Source organism: Elephas maximus, chromosome 6, assembly GCF_024166365.1.
Source record: "Elephas maximus indicus isolate mEleMax1 chromosome 6, mEleMax1 primary haplotype, whole genome shotgun sequence".
NCBI lineage: Eukaryota > Metazoa > Chordata > Mammalia > Proboscidea > Elephantidae > Elephas > Elephas maximus.
In genome coordinates this window covers 89,149,550-89,167,559 of record NC_064824.1, presented here as the reverse complement: position 1 = coordinate 89,167,559, position 18,010 = coordinate 89,149,550, and the positions used below count along the sequence as shown (strand labels likewise).

The 18,010-nt window shown below is 34.3% G+C and overlaps 1 protein-coding gene across 4 annotated transcripts in view; it reads right to left on the bottom strand.

Annotated features, from left to right (window-relative positions):
• GLS (glutaminase) overlaps positions 1-18,010 on the bottom strand; it is an 80,594-nt gene that overhangs the window by 37,634 nt on the left and 24,950 nt on the right. For all 4 annotated transcript variants that reach the window (XM_049887709.1, XM_049887711.1, XM_049887710.1 and 1 more), the window contains exons 7-9: positions 12,354-12,412; positions 4,134-4,166; positions 3,984-4,042 (exon numbers count right to left, since the gene is read on the bottom strand). In XM_049887709.1, the coding sequence (XP_049743666.1) occupies positions 3,984-4,042; positions 4,134-4,166; positions 12,354-12,412 (151 nt within the window). The remainder of the gene's footprint in view (positions 1-3,983; positions 4,043-4,133; positions 4,167-12,353; positions 12,413-18,010) is intronic.

Sequence of the window (18,010 nt, the reverse complement as noted above, 5' to 3'; positions counted from 1 at the left end):
GTTGCATAGTGGGTAAGCACTGGGCTGCTAACCAAAAGGTCAGAAGTTCAAACCCACCCAACGGATCCATGGGAGAAAAGACCTGGCAATCTGCTCCCATAAAGATTTCAGCCTAGGAAACCCTATGTGGCAGTTCCACTCTGTTGCTAGGAGTTGGAATCAATGGCATGCAACAACAAAATTGTCAGAAAAACAATGTTGGAAATGGAAAAGTTCTTCAAAATGTGTATCAATTTGCCACACTTTGTTTCAGACATTAATACAATATAGAAAAAGGACTAACTACTCAGCAGTCATTACAGTGCCTGGCACTTAGTTCAGTTCATCAAACACTATACGAAGTGCTTATTTTCTGCTAGATACCAGTGATACAGAAATGAATTGGAAGAGGCGAAACTCTAACCAGATCCTAAGGAGGGTAGAGTGTAATGGTGGTGACTGGGCAAAGGGAGACAGAGAATAAGTCCAATAAAATACGGTGATATGAGAGCACAGAAGAGGCAGGATGAGAAAAAAAAATACCTAAGCTGATAAATAAAAATCGGGCAGGCAAACCACATGACATTCTCTGTTTCCCAAAATATAAAGCAGTAAGAAGGACAAAGCCTATCTTAGTCATTATTAATCCCAAAACTAACTAACCTTTATCTAATCACAAGGAAAACCAAACCAAAAAACCAAACCCACTGCCAATGAGTTGATTTCGACTCATCGCAACCCTACAGGACAGAGAATTGCCCCATAGGATTTCCAAGGTTTTTTTTTAATCTTTAGGGAAGCAAACTGTCACATCTTTCTCCCACGGAGCAGACAGTGGGTTCAAACCACAGACTGCTGATAACCACCGACCATTTGGTTGGCAGCCTAGTGCATAACCACTGCCCCACCAGGGCTCCTTCGCAAACCATCAGACAAATCCAAAACAGGGACTACTGACTACAGCCCATATCTGGCCTGCCATCTGTCTTTATAAATTAAGTTTTATTGGAACACAGTTTCAATCTTTATGCTTTCCACTTCTGAAGTAACTGACCAATGAAAACCTTATGAGTAGCTGCAGGACACTGTCTAATATAACGCCAGAATATGAATCCCTCAGGTTGGAAGGCATTCGAATTACAACTGAGAAAGAGCTAATGATGTGGATGGAGTCAAGCCTTCCAGACCTTCATTTGCTAATGTGACATGACTCAAAACAAGAACAAACAGTTGCAAATACCCATTAATAACTGGAATGTGGAATGTACGAAGTACGATTCTAGGAAAATGGGAAATAGTTAGAAATGAAATGGACTGCATAAAGACCAAATCAGCCAGTCAAATGGTCTGCTATGCTGGGAATGACAAATTGAAGAGGAATGGCGTCACATTCATTGTCAAAAAGAACATTTCAAGATCCATCCTGAAGTACAATGCTGTCAGTGGTAGGAAAATATTTATACCTACAAAGACCAGTTAATATGACCACTATTCAAATGTACACACCAACCTCTAATGCCAAAGATGAAGAAACTGAAGATTTTTACCACCTTCTGCAGTCTAAAATTGATCAAACACACAATCAAGATGCATCGATACTTACTAGTGATTGTAATGCCAAAGTTAGAAACAAAGAAGAAGAATCAGCGGTTGCAAAGTATGGTGATGGAAATGACACCAGAGATTGCATGAGAGAATTTTGCAAGACCAACAACTTAATTGCAAATACTTTTTTCAACAACATAAACTATGACTATACACATGGATCTCACCAGATGGAAAACACAGGAATTAAATCAACTACTGATTGCTAATATGCAAATTCAGGTTGAACCCAAAGAAAATTAAAACAAGTCCACAAGAGCCAAAATACAACCTTAGGTATATTCCACCTGAATTTAAAGACCATCTCAAGAATAGATTTGATACACTGAACACTAACGAGCGAAGACCAGACAAGTGGTGGGATGACATCAAAAACATACACAGAGAAAGCAAAAGGTCATTAAAAAGAAAGAAAAGACCAAAATGCATGTCAGAAGAGACTCTGAAACTTGCTCTTGAATGTAGAGAAGCTAAAGCAAATGGAAGAAATGATAAAGTAAAAGACGTGAACAGAAGATTTCAAAGGGTGCGAAAAGAAGACAAAGTATTATAATGAAATGTGCAATGATCTGGAGATAGAAATCAAAAGGGAAGAACATGCTCGGCACTTTTCAAGCTGAAAGAACTGGAGAAAAATTCAAGCCTCGAGTAGGAACACTGAAGGAGTCTGCAGGGAAAATACTGAACAACTCAGGAAGTACCAAAAGAAGATGGAAGGAATACAGAGTCAGTGTACCAAAAAGAATGGTAAATGTTAAACCAATTCAGGAGGTAGCATATGATCAAGAACAGATGGTAGTGAAGATAAGAAGTCTAAGCTGCACTGAAGGCAGCTTAGAAAAACAAGGCTCCAGGAATTGATGGAATACCAGTTGAGATGTTTCAATAAATGGATGCAGCACTGGAGGTGCTCACTCATCTATGCCAAGAATTCTGGAAGACAGATGCCTGGCTAACCAACTGGAAGAGATTCATATTTGTGCCTATTTCAAAGAAAAGTGATCCAACAGAATGTAGAAATTACTGAACAATACCGTCACTATCAAACATAAGTAAAATTTTGCTGAAGATCATTCAAAAGCGGTTGCAGCAGCACACTGACAGGCAACTGCCAGACATTCAAGCCGGATTCAGAAGAGGACATGGAATGAGGGATATCATTGCTGACGTCAGATGGATCTTGGGTGAAAGCAGAAAATACCAGAAAGATGTTTTATCTGTTTTACTGACTATGCAAAGGCATTCAACTGTGATCATAACAAATTATGGTAACATTGCAAACAACTGGAATCCCAGAACACTTAATTGTGCGAATGAGTAACCTGTACAGAGATCAAGAGGCAGTCATTTGAACAGAAAAAGGGAATACTGCATGGTTTAAAGTCAGGAAAGGTGTGTGTCAGGGCTGTATGCTTTCACCATACTTATTCAATCTGTATGCTGAGCAAATAGTCTGAGAAGCTGGACTATATGAAGAAGAATGCAGCACCAGGATTGGAGGAAGACTCATTAACCACCTGTAATATGCAGATGACACAACCTTGCCTGCTGAAAGCAAAGAGTACTTGAAGTACTTACTGATGAAGATCGAAGGCAACAGTCTTCACTACGGATTACACCACAACATAAAGAAAACAAAAATCCTCACGACTGGACCAATAAGCAACATCATGATAAATGGAAAAAATATTGAAGTTGTCAAGGATCTCATTTTACCTGGATTGACAATCAATGCCCATGGAAGTAGCAGCCAAGAAATGAAATGATGTATTGCATTGGGCAAATCTGCTGCAAAAGACCTCTTTAAAGTATTAAAAAGCAAGGATGTCACTTTGATGACTAAGGTATGCCTGACTCAAGCCATGGTATTTTCAATTACCTCATGTGCATGTGAAAGCTGGACAATGAATAAGAAAGACTGAAGAAGAATTTATGCCTTTTAATTATGGTGCTGGTGAAGAATATTGAATATACCACGGACTGCCAGAAGAACAAACAAATCTATCTTGGCAGTGCAGTCAGAATGCTCCGTAGAAGCAAGGATGGTGAGACTTCATCACATGTACTCCGGCCATGTTATCTAGAGGGACCAGTCCTTGGAGAAGAACATCATGCTTGGTAAAGCAGAGGGTCAGCGAAAAAGAGGAAGACTCTCAATGAGATGGACTGATGTGGTGGCTGCAACAATGGGCTCAAGCATAATAATGATATTAAGGATGGCGCCAAGACCAGGCAGTGTTTCATTCTGTCGTACACAGAATATAGGGTCGCTACAAGCTGGAACCAGCTCGACAGCACTGAACAACAACAACAAAAATAAAATTGTGTAATCCAGTTTTTTTCCACTAATCTGAGTGGCCTGTTCCCCTATAAAAATTTAAGTCATAAATAAGACTCACGTGGCATTACTGAATCCAACATATTCATTACCAGCCATCTTATTCAAAAACTGCATCACCTATAAACCAAAAGTAGGACATATTAGTAATCAAAAGACAAATATACAAAGAGAATGTGGCATAAAAAACTGAATTATGTATTCCACTTACATAGTCAAATTTCTCAGCATTATTTACTCCTTGCTGCAGAGAAACGAGACATAAATATATTAGTATAGGCACCAGTACAGTTAAATTTTAAGCTAATGTAACATCAAAACTTTCAAACTACTACCATTATAATTGACACACTGCATTAGTACTTTTAAATCTAGGAAATACTTCTAAAGCAATTTAGTATTTACATAAATTCTTTTAAATGTTCTTTCATTAACACCAATATGTTGAGAATGGATCTGACTTACAAAGGGAATGCTTTATTTTAAGTGTATCTTTACCCAACCCAAAGTTACAGAATTTAAAATACAAGTTACCCCAACCCCCTTATCTTTCATGAGAGCACATAATCTACTAGAACGTACACTATTTAATTTCATATTCAAAAAACTTAAAATAAAGTTTCACCCTTAGAAAAGAATTAAGTATACATATATTATAATTTTCAACTAAAAACGATCTACCTATATATGCATATAAAGTTATACCAATATTAGTGTTAGAAAAATGAGTTATGTTGTAAAATTAATCTTTTATAATTCTAATATATACAAACATTCTGGGTATATTTAACTAGTGCAGAAAAAGAGCTACCCTTAATATCTCTCACTGCTTACAATAACACTTGAACTAAAAAATTAAAATTTATATTTTATACTATCTAAAAAATTAACTACAATTATACTTAGCATTGTGCCAATTCAGATCATGGAAGATGTATTGTTTCAGCACCTCTATTTCTGACATGTTCGCTACCGCAAATGTCAATAGGAAAAACCTATGTAACGTAGATCAGTTCAAGTAACCAAATGGTTTCATTTTACCTCGGCGAAGTTTACAAAGCAGTAAGTTGTAGATCTGAAATCAAACGTATTAATTGGTGATATGCCCCCAATAGAAACAATACATCTCTAATTTTTAAAACAGTTTTAAAATAAAATAATTTGGCATATAAAGCTTTAAAAAATGTACTTTTTTAAACCTTACCCTCAAAAGATCCAAAACATTACACTTTAGATATTTATTGTGGGGTTAGGGAAGGGAAACCTGTACTAGATTATTATTTAACTGTATAAAGCTAGGTTCATTCTCCACTTCACAAGTAGATTAAGTTGTGGTGGATAATGTGTGAAACCCTACCAATGAATATATTGGAGAAAGGATGTGTAGTCACTGAAACCAGTCAATCAGTAACTGAAAGAAACACCACACTATGTCATCAAAAGTGTTAATAAAGCTTACAAATATAAGGTTAATTAATTTAGCTTTAGCCATATGGTAATCACAATCTATATATTTTCCCTAAAGCATCCTTTGACATATTTTAAGTTTTCTTTCCTTATAATACACCAGAAATAAGAAGGGAGAAATGTAACTCCAAAGCTGTTCAATGAAAAATAATTAAAAGAAGAAATTACCAACTTCATTGAACTGTTGCAGTTGTCAAAATATTCCATAGATCCTAATGCTGTAAAATATGTAACAACATTTAAACCATAAAAACCTTTTTAACCTTTGAAAAAGCACAAAAAACAAAACAAACAAAAAAAACCAACTCTTTCGGAAAAAGATGTCAGTATTTGCATTGGGATGGCACGTGGATAACTACTAGTTATGTAGTTAATCAATGTAAATAACCAAAAGTTATATTAAACTTTCATTCACTGACCTAAACTGTGCCTGTAAAACTAATTTCCCTTATTTAGCTGTCATGTTTAGTACGAAAAAAATAAATAAAAACTGTTTTAACTCTAGGGTATGGTCACACACTTGGTCTATTTTTTCGCTTACTAAATTAAAGCACAATTATGTTTTGTTTCTATTTTGTTTTTACGAAAAACAACTGGTGTTTACCAATGTTTGTCATTATACAACATTTTGGGTAAACTACTTAAAATGCCTAGGCAGATTATGTAAACAGAGCAAAACAAAATATCTGAATTACTGTGTGTTAACTCAAGGAAGTCTCTTCCCAAAATTACCCTGTTTAAATTCGATGGCATTTGATTAATGTTCATTCTTATTATCTGTCCTGGAAGTGGCATTTAAGTTAATAAAGTATATTTGCCCCTGTACTCCTTGGAAAGATTTCATTTACTGCAAGTATACATGGGATCTAATAACCATTATTAAATATCATGTAATTTTAACTTTGAAAAAGTTACAGTAAAAAGTTTATTTGCAAAGATGTTGGAAAACATACACACATACACGTATACATGTACAAAAGAGAGTTCTCTTCCTCTCCCCGCTCCCCCCCCGCCAAAAAAAAGAGCTGTAAAACCATTATCATCATCAAGTGAGTAAGGGAATGCAGTGGAGTGGAGGAATAGATGTTAAAAAAACTGAAGCTGGCAATGGGTACACAGAGGCTGGTTATACTACTTATTTTGTATATATTTGAAAATTTTCATTAAAAAAAAGTTAAAGGAAAAATATTTATTTGCTAACAATTAACTGCACTAATTGAGAAAACTGTTCTTCTACAGTATTTTCTTTACCCTTTTAAATAGTAATTGATTTTTTAATTAGCTCATTTATCACTGGAAAAATACTCTCTATTGCTGGAATGAGACCGCATTTAATTCTCTACCTACTTTTGATTTTTACAGTATATGAACTGGGAGGGAAACCGTGGTGGCGTAGTGGTTAAGAGCTATGGCTGCTAACCAAAAGGTCGGCAGTTTGAATCCACCAGGTGCTCCTTGGAAACTCTATGCGCCGGCTCTACTCTGTCCTATAGGGTTGCTATGGGTCAGAATTGACTCAATGGCAGTGGGTTTTGGTATGAGCTGAGGGACCTTGCTGACAATCTATAAATTGATGGGAATAAAAAAACTTTTGTTATAGCATTGTCACTCAGTTCTGTACCTCATTATATGCCAAAAGTCTGAGCGATCGGCCCTCAAAAATTACACTTAATGTTCTTATTAACTGACAATTCTCCTTCAATTTTGTTGAAACCAAAGAACGGGAAACAACCTGGTATAGAAAAGGATTTGTTACCCAGTCATTACAGTCATTCATATCCTCGATACCGACACTAATATTTCAAAATGTTCTGACTCCGTATTTCAAAATGTTCTCTTTTGTTGGTGCCCAGGAGGTTTTTACAGCCTGAAGCAGTATACCACAGAAATATTCAGGATGCTAAGAAGTATATGCCCTTCTTTTAGAAAATGGAAGGATACCTGAACTAAAAGAATATCAATTGTAAGAAAGAGCACATATAGGAAACTGAGATCTGGAAATTGTCTTAAAACTATCAATTCCCTTTTACTCCTCGGAAAGATTCACGCCAACTTGAAGATCACTGCATAAGCATTAGTAGATATTGTGTTATTTTAATTTTGAATAACTTAACAGTAAGTTGTAGTAAGGAAACCCTGGTGGTGTAGTGGTTAAGAGCTACGGCTGCTAACCAAAAGGTCAGCAGTTCGAGTCCACCAGGCGCTCCTTGGAAACTTTATGGGGCAGTTCTACCCTGTCCTACAGGGTCTCTATGAGTCGGAATTGACTCAACGGCAATGAGTTTTTTTTAATTTGTAGTAAATACAGTAGGCAAAACTTTTTAAAAGGGACTAAACTGGAAAAAAAGTATTTACCAACATTTCTAATCCAATCATCAAAATGACTTTTAAAAGCAAACTATCTGATTTGTTCAAAAAGGGTATAATCAGACCCCAGTACTACAAATAAATATTTATTTTCCTATAAACATTCTTATCATGCTACAGAATTTACATTCTTTTGAAGAAAACTTTATAAATGAAATATTTATATAGAGACACTGAGTTTTAACACTGGCAATTAACAACTGTACTCGAGTGTTTTTATGGTCGGTTTTTACAACATATTCATGAATTGATTCATGTATTATATATCACAATACAGATTAAAACACTATTGTTAACACAGAGATCTACCAATAAATTTAAAATTAATATGGCACATTTAAAGTCAATATATTAATCAGTTTTTTTGTAAATAAATCATTTGATTCCATTAATAAAATACAGAGGTATAAAAGCCGATTAAAAATTAGGGATAACAGAAGAGGCAAAAGAGGTAAGTGAAAATGATCTTATAAAATACTTAGTTTAATCTTTCCCCCAGAAATGCCTTAAAGTTAAATGTTACTGGGAGAATTAAAATAGATATTACAGATAAAAAATAATATTCTAGATCTAGTATTTTCACAAATTAACCCTAATAAAAAAGCAACAGAAAAATGAATTCCTTTGGCAATAAATTATCTGTCCTTTATAAAATTAAAATAAAGCAAAAACCTCAAACATACCAACTGGTATAAACATGAAAGTAAATAAATCAATATAGTCAGTTCTGTCTTCTGAATGCTACCACATCTAATGCATCATCCACTACTCTCCACAGTCAAAAAGTACCTCAAGTATGTGGCTTACAAGAACGTCTAACAGGTTCTTGTTAATACGGCCAAACTGAGCATTATACAATTAAACGTGTCTTGATTTTCATGGAGCATCATTAAATTGTGGGAAAAAAAAAAGATAACTCCACTTCTAAACTCCAAAATATTAAAAATACTAATGAAAAAGATTGAGCTTCTTCAAACAACAAAACTGAAAACTACAACTAGAATAAAAAGAGACAAACATACAAGACAGTAGAATTTACTCTTGATCTCTAAAATAGAAAAAGCAGAATCATGGCAATTATTTTGCAATATGTTGCCCTCATTTTTCCACACTACCCCTCAAGTAATCCATAGACCTTAACTATTAAATTCATACTAGGTGAAATTTTTATCTCCAAAGAGAAAAAGAAGTACATAAGAATAAAAAATAGCACTATTTTATTCAGAAATAACTGTGCTCCTTTTCAAATTTATTTTTATTTTTTTCTTTAAATCCGGCAATCACACACTATCATCATCAAATAAAACAGACTGCATCAAAAATATTCCTTTAAGGTTAGTAGCTACCAGAGAGAAAAAGAAAACTAGTACCCTTATTTTTTTTCCCCCCAAAAATGTGCATTTTAAGTATAAAATGATATTTGTTTTTAAAAAGGTATTTACCTATAGCTTTGGTTAAAATTTTAAATATTGTAGTTTTTCTATAAGTTTAGTAGTTAAGAATTTATGCAACAGGTTCCTTCTGTCCAAATCCTCCTTTTTTCCACAATCTGCTAATCCTTTTGAACATTTGCTTTGCCTCTTCCCCCATTTCCTGAGGATCACCACCAATCCTACAAGGAAAAAATATCAATACTACAAAATCATGAAATAAAGAGTCTTACTAAAGACTCCGGTTAAATTTTATTTTTCCTGGGGGCTTGAAGTAATGTGAGGAAAACGTGTTAATAGCATCATAATAAAGTCCTGAATTTTGGAAGAAAAAATATCACTAATAGGCTTAAGGTCATCAACTAAAAGAGCTAAAAAACAGAGCTCACATCTAACAGCCATGGTAAAATAGCCCCACTTTGGTACTCAACTGCAAGCCCATTGGGAGAGGCCTGGTTCCTTACAGATATTAGGCACTGACTGATATCCAAAGAATAACTACACAGACCCACTGAAAAACAGATGCAACTTTTTAAAGCAATAAAACTGGTATCTTTCACACAAGTTAAAATTAAGAAAAAAACATTTCTGCTTTTCAGACAATATAACTATAGATAAAGTCAAAGAGGTCATCAAAAGAAATAACATACACCTGTATTAAACATGGAAGAGTGAGGTCTAATAAACAGCAAACAGAAAAACAAAAATCTAAATCAGGAGATTTAGCTTAGGCCCGATTCTACTGTTATCACAAGCTATTTGGCCTCAGTTTCCTCAGTTACATAAAGTAAGAGGGCTGGCTTGACAACAGCTGAAGGACCTTACAGCTGTAGTTTTATTACCTCAATTTCAAAATCATTCCTAATTCACAAATACTGCGTGATCATACAACTTGCAGAGATCGCATACAGATATTTGTAAGTTTTTAGTTCTTTCTTAAAAAGATCTTAAATATTACATTATGGGGCAGTCAGTATTACAAAGGTTTATATCAAACTTCCCCATAGACGATTTGTATGAACTTCATTTAAAAAAAAAAAAAGGCACTTGTGAGACACATCTGAAAAACAAAAACTCAAAGAAGTTGCCTTAAATATGAATGATACCCCAAAATCTTTACTTCCAAATTTGCCAGTGTGAACCACCAACCTTTTGGTTAGCAACCAAGCAGTTAACCACTGCACCACCAGGGCTCCTTAAAATTTTTCTAAATTTAAAATAACTGATCAAATTTGTAAATACAAGATGACTCAGTTAAATTTATGCACTGTTTCACAATAAACCACACTTAAGTTGTGTATGAGCTTTCTAAAAAAACTCTATGTTTCTAAGGGCTCGTATTAATGTGACTCAGTTATATCGTTTATGGCTTGTGACCACGGTAAGTGAACCTAATGAAGGGATTGTGTGATATGACCAGACATACAATTTCCATACGCAGCATTTCAGGGCAGTGCATTACACCCGTGAATCATTAAACAAAAGGAGACTTTTAACCGCGTGCGCTTAGGGAAGTCCTCAATTAATCATTTACACATACGCCCTTTCTTGAGAACGTGTGCCATGTTAATCTTTCTCCAGTATAAAAGTTCTTAAACTGGGGTCCATGGATCAGCTTTAACGGGCCTGCAAGAACCCACTAAAGTTGCATATAAAATCACTGTATGTGAACATTTTTCTGGAAAGACCGAAAAAAGCTCAGAACCATTCTAGTGGCCACCAAGCATTAATGCATACATTGTATCATCATAACTTTTCATACCTCTAATTTAAGTTACTGTTCAAATCTGAACAACTATTAACACAACTTTTCTCTCACTGAACATTTTCTAATGTCATGGTAAAGGCCTATTTACTCATGCATACCCCACACTACCACATAAGCTACCTGAAGGCAGGACTGTACCTAGCACATATTCTTATCGTAATTTTCTACAATAACAAAGATTTCTATAAGAAACAAAGTTTCTTTCACCTCAAGCAGACAACTTTCTCTTACCTAAAATAGCCATAAATAACTAGATGTTATAGTGGACAAAATGAAAATTTCCATAGCCTATTAAAATCAGTTACATTAGAAAATAACACTTGGCTGTATCTATCTCACTGGAGTTGTAAGGATTGAATGAGCCAATGATTATGCAGCATTTGCCCAAAAATAACAATATATGTGTGTGTGTACATATGCGTATTTTAAGTCTTCTATCTTAAAGGTTTATCTCTTGAATATATAAAACTCATGAAAGTTAAGAGAGGATTTCTAGTATACAAATGAGATGAATTTTTGTGAACCGGCCAAGGGTGTAATTTATACCCTTTGTGTAGCAGAGGGCCCCATCCTCAGTCATGTATCTACAAGGCCACATAATCATGCTTTATTTCAAGTCTATTAACTTGGAATAGGCACAGATTTACTGGAAAAGCCATATAAATGTTTCAGTACAAATTAAACTTACTTTAATATAAACGAAATTTATAACTAGAAATTAAAAACCTAAGTATCTCACAACAGAACCACTTTCAAATGCTTATTTCAAAACATTGAAATGTCCAATTATAAGGCAAGCAGAACATTAAAGACAATGTGAACTTCAAAGCATAATAAGGATAATAATATAACTTAATAATTGGAATAAGCCTTATTTTACTTATAGCATGATTTAATTAAAATAAATGAAACAAGTTCAAGTGAAAATTGTGATTCCAGCTCATGAGAGTACAAAAGACTTGAGAATATTCAAGGGTAAAATATTTGTCTCAAAGTACCAGAACATTTATTCCTACATATGGTTAAGATAAAAATTATACAGTAAATGCATTTAATTTTGTTTTCCTCTGCTCACTCTAGAAGAGCCAAAAGGGAGAGGACGATAAAAAAAAAATATTAAAACTTTAACTCCTATGCTTATTGTTCAGTAGACTTTTTGCACTTTTGCCAGATCTTCAAGAGTAACTAGAAGTTAGAATTCAGTCATGTTTTAAATTTTCCCCTTGAAATTACTACGTCACTTATTTTGAAATAAACATCCTAACCTTATACAGTAAGAATATTTTTTTAAGACCAAGAGATAACTTTTCACAGCTCTACATAAATAATCCAAACCCATCTTTATGCTTAGTTATTTTTCAAAATTTTGATAGGTTAAAAGGAAATGTCAACATTTTACCTTTATTAAGGAAGTCACAACAATTGCTCCGGCATTTACCATAGGATTGTGTGGCTTGTCTGTAAAACATAAAATTAGTAGCATTATTTAAAAATAATATCATTTTCTTCAATGCAAAAAAACCCAGCCATTCAATGCATACATACTTCAAATATTTTCTTTTTTATGTAAGACACTTAAGAGATTTGTGGGGGAGGGTGATTTAAATCAGTATCAAATTGGTAACTCACTTCCAGAATGCTGCTCTAATAATCATACAGGCAAAGATTTATATACAGACAGGCAATAAATAGGGGTGTTAAGAGTATATCCAAATTTCCTAGTTCTTCTACTTAGTAGCTAAGCTCTTCTACATAGTAGCTTCGTGTCCTTGGGTAAGTAACTGAATTTTACTGTTTCTCAATTTTTTCGATGTAAAACAGGGGAAATAATAGTATCTACATTTGTCGATTTGTGATTGAATGAATTAAACACATGAAATGCTTAGAAAGTACCTGCACGTACTTAAGCACTGAACAATAACGAACTTTGATAAAACACATCTAATGTGAACCCAATTTTGTTTTTTTTTAAGTGTTTTACATTTGTGTTTATGTGTATACACACACGTATACACAGAGAAAGAAAACATACAAACACTATCAAGTGATACTCACATGATACTATGATCACAAAAAAAATAGGGAATTTAAATTGTACTGGTGATGCTTTCTATGTTTCCTGACAATAAAAAAAAAAAAAGAAAGAAAGAAACACTGCTGTCGATTCCAACTCATGGTGACTCTACAAGACAGAGAAGAACTGCCCCATAAGGTTTCCAAGGTGTGACTGGTGGATTCGAACTGCTGACCTTTTGGTTAACAGCCAAACGTTTAACCACTGTGCCACCAGTGCTCCTTTCCTGACAATAGGGATTATTTATGTAATTTTAAAAGTTACTTAAAATTTTAAGTTCAACCAAAATCCTATTTCCTCTCCTAGTTTTTAAAATAAACAGGATTTCAAATTGCAGATGATTACATTCTCACTCACTGCACTGCAAAAAACAAAAAACATCAAACACAAAACTCTTAAGCAATGAATACTTATTTGCAAGCACACTTCCTAATTTATCTGTTTGTTATGGTTATTTATTTCTTTGGGAACAAGTTCTTATCTAATTTGACAAATCTAGCAGAGTGCATTAAGTTAATATCATTTGTCTCCTTAAATTTTAACCAAGCTATATTCTGTGAGTTGATCCTTTAGGATTAACTCTGGGCTTTGGAAAACAGTTGGCAGTTCCTTAAAATGTTAAACATGGTTACCATATGACTCAGCAAGTCTGCTTCTAGGTAAATATCCAAGAGAAATGAAAAGCATATGTTCACACAAAAACTTGTACATAAATGTCTCTAACAGCATTATTCATAATAGCTCAAAAGTGGAAACAACCCAAACTTACATTAATTGTTGAATGGATAAATAAAATGTGGAATCAGCCGTATAACAGAATACTATTTGGCAATAAAAAGGAATGAAGTACTGATAACATGCTACAACCTTAAAACATTATGTTAATAAAGACAGTCACAAAAGAGCAAGTATTTATATAAAATCATAAATATTCTACAAACACTGCATAAGCTACATTCAAAAAGACCTTACAAAGAACATGTAAAGCATTCACTCATTTCATGGTATGACAGTGTAATTTTCAAATGTAAGCAGCTGCTCACTCTGCCTCTGGCTCAAAAGCCAGACATCTGAACATTTTGGAAATACAACAGAATTATTATAATTTTAGCACCATCCTTACTGCAGAAGTAAACCTGTCTAAGATCTATGAGATCTGCACATTTCCTGCCTCTGCCATGGGTAGGAGGGGAGAGTTGAAGTGTTCAATTTAGAACATTTACTTAATTAAAAAATATTTATGAACAGCAGCAATAGCACTTAACTTTGCACAGCTAGTTAATAAAGGCTACTGTTTGTAATAATGAGATATTAGCTTGGTATACTAACAAAATGGAGATGGGTAACATCTGAAATTCATGGATATGTTTTTAGTTAGAATACACAACTCATCAATTTTAACAAGTTTTTATTCTCCCTAAGGCAATAAAACATGCAGAGTTCTTTCATATTATATTAAAAAAGGCTTTTCAAAATGCTAAGCATAGGAACCTTACAAAGACGTGGCTTTTAATTTTTGCTAGGTTAAAGTTTGCTAATATATATACTAAAGAACTAAAAAATATGTTCAGTTTAATTTGGATATTTATATCTTAGTTATCATACTATAATTTTATAGTGCCATATAAAAATTAAAGAATTAAGGAAACCTAATTACACCACATTACATACATATTTGCAATACATTCTATACATGGTATAATCCTGGAGTGTCCACTTAGACTTCTCTCAACTACTAAAACTTCATCCTTTCTATACAATTGAGTCTTATCTTCCTTATATAAATTAATTCAACTCTTCCAAATGCTCTAACCATATAATATCAAACACATTTTGGCATCTGCCAATCACAAGCTTGCTAAGATAATATAATTAGCAGTATGTAATCCTTAAGTTTGTCTTCTCTTTCCAAGTATTTGTTGCTGTTACTGTGTGGGGAGTAGACTCCAACTTACAGTGATGCTACAGGACAGAGTAGAACTGACCCATGAAGTTTCCTAGGCTGGAATCTTTACAGTAGCAAATCGCAGGTCTTTTCTCCTATGGAGCCACTAGTGGGTTAGAACCACCAGCTTTTTTGGTTAGCAGCCTAGCACTTAACCATTGTGTCACCACGGGTCTTTTTCCAAGTGTTGTTGTTGGGTCCTGTCAAGTTGATTCTGGTTTATAGTGACCCTATACAACAGAGCAGAACTGCCCCTCAGGGTTTCCTAGGCTGAAATCTTTATAGGAGCCAATTGCCAGGTCTATTCTTCTGTGGAACCACTGGTAGGTTCGAACTGCCGACCTTTCAGTTAACAGCCCAGAGCCTAACCATTGTGTCACCAGGGCTTCTTTTCCAAATATAAGAGGCTCTTTGTATTGTGCAGTACTAACTAGCCAAGTTACTCCAAGAACCAAGGACTTTGTACCCTCCATAGCTGCTAACAACATGGGAGGCTGTGTGAGGAGAGGGTACTGTATAAATATTTACTGATTGACTTAATCACTAAAAGGTAGAAAAGAAGACTGCATTAGTAATCGGTGATGTCCAAAACTGTTATCTCCATAAAGTAACTTGTTCCTTCATCTATAATGACAACAACATCAGCTAACTCCTCACCATAGGATCAAAACTTTTTAAGCTATAAAGCTTTTTAAAATTACTAATAGTAAAAGAATAACAGCTATAATTCCTTTAATTCATTATATTCATATTAATTTTAATATGTCATCACAATCTTATAAAACTAGGGCAATATGAACACACTCATTAACGAAAATGTTGTAATGTCAGATACACTCATGTACATACACAAAGTATATAAAAACCAAACCCAAATCAAACCCATTGCTGTTGAGTCCATTCTGACTCATAGCGACTCTATAAAGAGTAGAACTGCCCCATAGTGTTTCCAAGGAACAGCTGATGGATTCAAAATGTCAATCTTTTCGTTAGCAACCAAGCTCTTAACCATTATGCCATCAGGGCTCCACAGAGTGTATAGTTTCATCATAAATCTACCTTTAAGATTTTAAATATGAAAAAGACATACAAATGGTTTTTGCTGGGGTTAGCCTAAAACCAAGACTGTACAGCACAGAACCTATTTAGAACTGAGGAAAGTGTATTATCTCGAGGCCTTCATTTTACCATTATTCTCGAGATTCTTCGTGCTGGCTCAGGCTTGGAAAAAGTCAAAGAGCATCAAGGCAAAACTTCTTGTTAAACTTTACATTTCATTTTTATTATAAACCAGTACTAAATAAAGCACAGTTCGAATCATGACTTTTTCTTTATAAGACTATAATGTCAATAAATCATAATTTTTTAAATCATACATGTACATAGCATAAATATTTATCACTTGTAATATTAAGTTCATTTACCCCAAGCTCATTTTATTCATTTGTTTCTGAAATGCTCACCAGCCACACCACCGGAGAAATTTATGGCAGTCTGCTTCCGTATAGATTACAGCCTAGGAAGACCTATGGGCAGTTCTACTCTGTCCTATAGGGTTAAGGTAAGTTAGAATCGACTCCATGGCAATGGAGTTTATTTATTTATTTTTTTAATCCATTTGTTATTTTCTATTATTTAAGTACCTCCTTCAAAAATCAAGAAATCCATCAGAACTACTTTTTGTGCCTTTCGTAGGTATGGCATAATGAGTTCCTCTATGTGGCCTTTTGCCTTTGGTTCTTCAGAAAAATTGCTTGGGAGACTTCCCAGGGTGCTTCCTTGCCCGGAGGGCTTGTTCACTGGAGGAGGGCAGTGGTGCTGGCTGAGAAGTCTTAGAGGTTAACCACTCCATGAGCCTTTTTGCTCTGAGAACTGTCCTGGTCAGTTGTTCCTGGTGCTTCCAAATTGATCCAGAGCTGAGCTGTAGCCTGTTACTTCCCTAATAAACCACATAACAGTGAGTATGGTCTCTAAGTTCTGTGTGGCTGCTGCAACGAATTATGAAACTCCACAGAGAAGTACAGTGCCCTGGAGAAGCAGCTGGTGTCACAAATAATGAAGAAGTGGGAAGGCAGAGATACACCTGACCTCCACCTCTAAGGAACCAGCTTTGTGCCGATCCTGTTTCTTATCCCTCATGAATTTTAATTCATTGTGCTACATTACAATAGGAGAGCATTAATTTTTTCTCATAAAACATTTAGTCATGTTGAAATAAAAGTACTGATTCTTTCTCTACTAAATCTGGATGCCAATGAGCTATTTAATAAACAAGGTGCTTCTGCATATCATGTTCTTATTGAAGTGGATAGTTTATGGTAATCTCCACATAATTAAATTTGGTATCAGAATAGAAAGATTAAAGTTGGTAAGAAAATCTAATTGCTCTCAAAACAAATAGAAACAGAAGCATAAGAAAATACCAGTCTCATAACTTCATAAAAACACTAATAAAGTAAGTATAAAGTACATTTCTTTTTCTTTATCTAGCAGGAAGAAAAAAATACAAAAGTTTATTTCTTACAACTATTTATCACAACCACTGAATTCTTTTATGCTTATTTTCTTCAATTCTATTTCTTACCTTATCACAGCTCGAAAGAATAAAAAAACAGAAACCAACCTATGTGAATAGAGTTTAACCTAATTTTCATTTCGCTAGTGCTTAGATTTAAAACACGTATCAGATCAAAAGTTCTACTTTTGTCCACCCCTTTTCTTTTAGATTCTTGTAAAGTAATAATACTTCTCAGTTATCCTACTGTTTAACGCAAGGTAAGTCTTTCAAATCTTAAATGTTATGAAGGAGAAAGAAAGCAAAAATACTAGCTTAATCAGGGTTTGAGCTGGTAATAAAAATAAAAACTTTTTGTTAAGGACATTTTTAAGTACATGCAAAAGTAGAAAGAGTACACAAAATACCTATGTAACATCATTTAGCTGCAATACTCATTGACATACAGCAACCTTGCTTCATCTATACCACACTGTACTCCCAGGTGCCCTCCACTAAATTATTTTAAAGCAAATCCCAGAC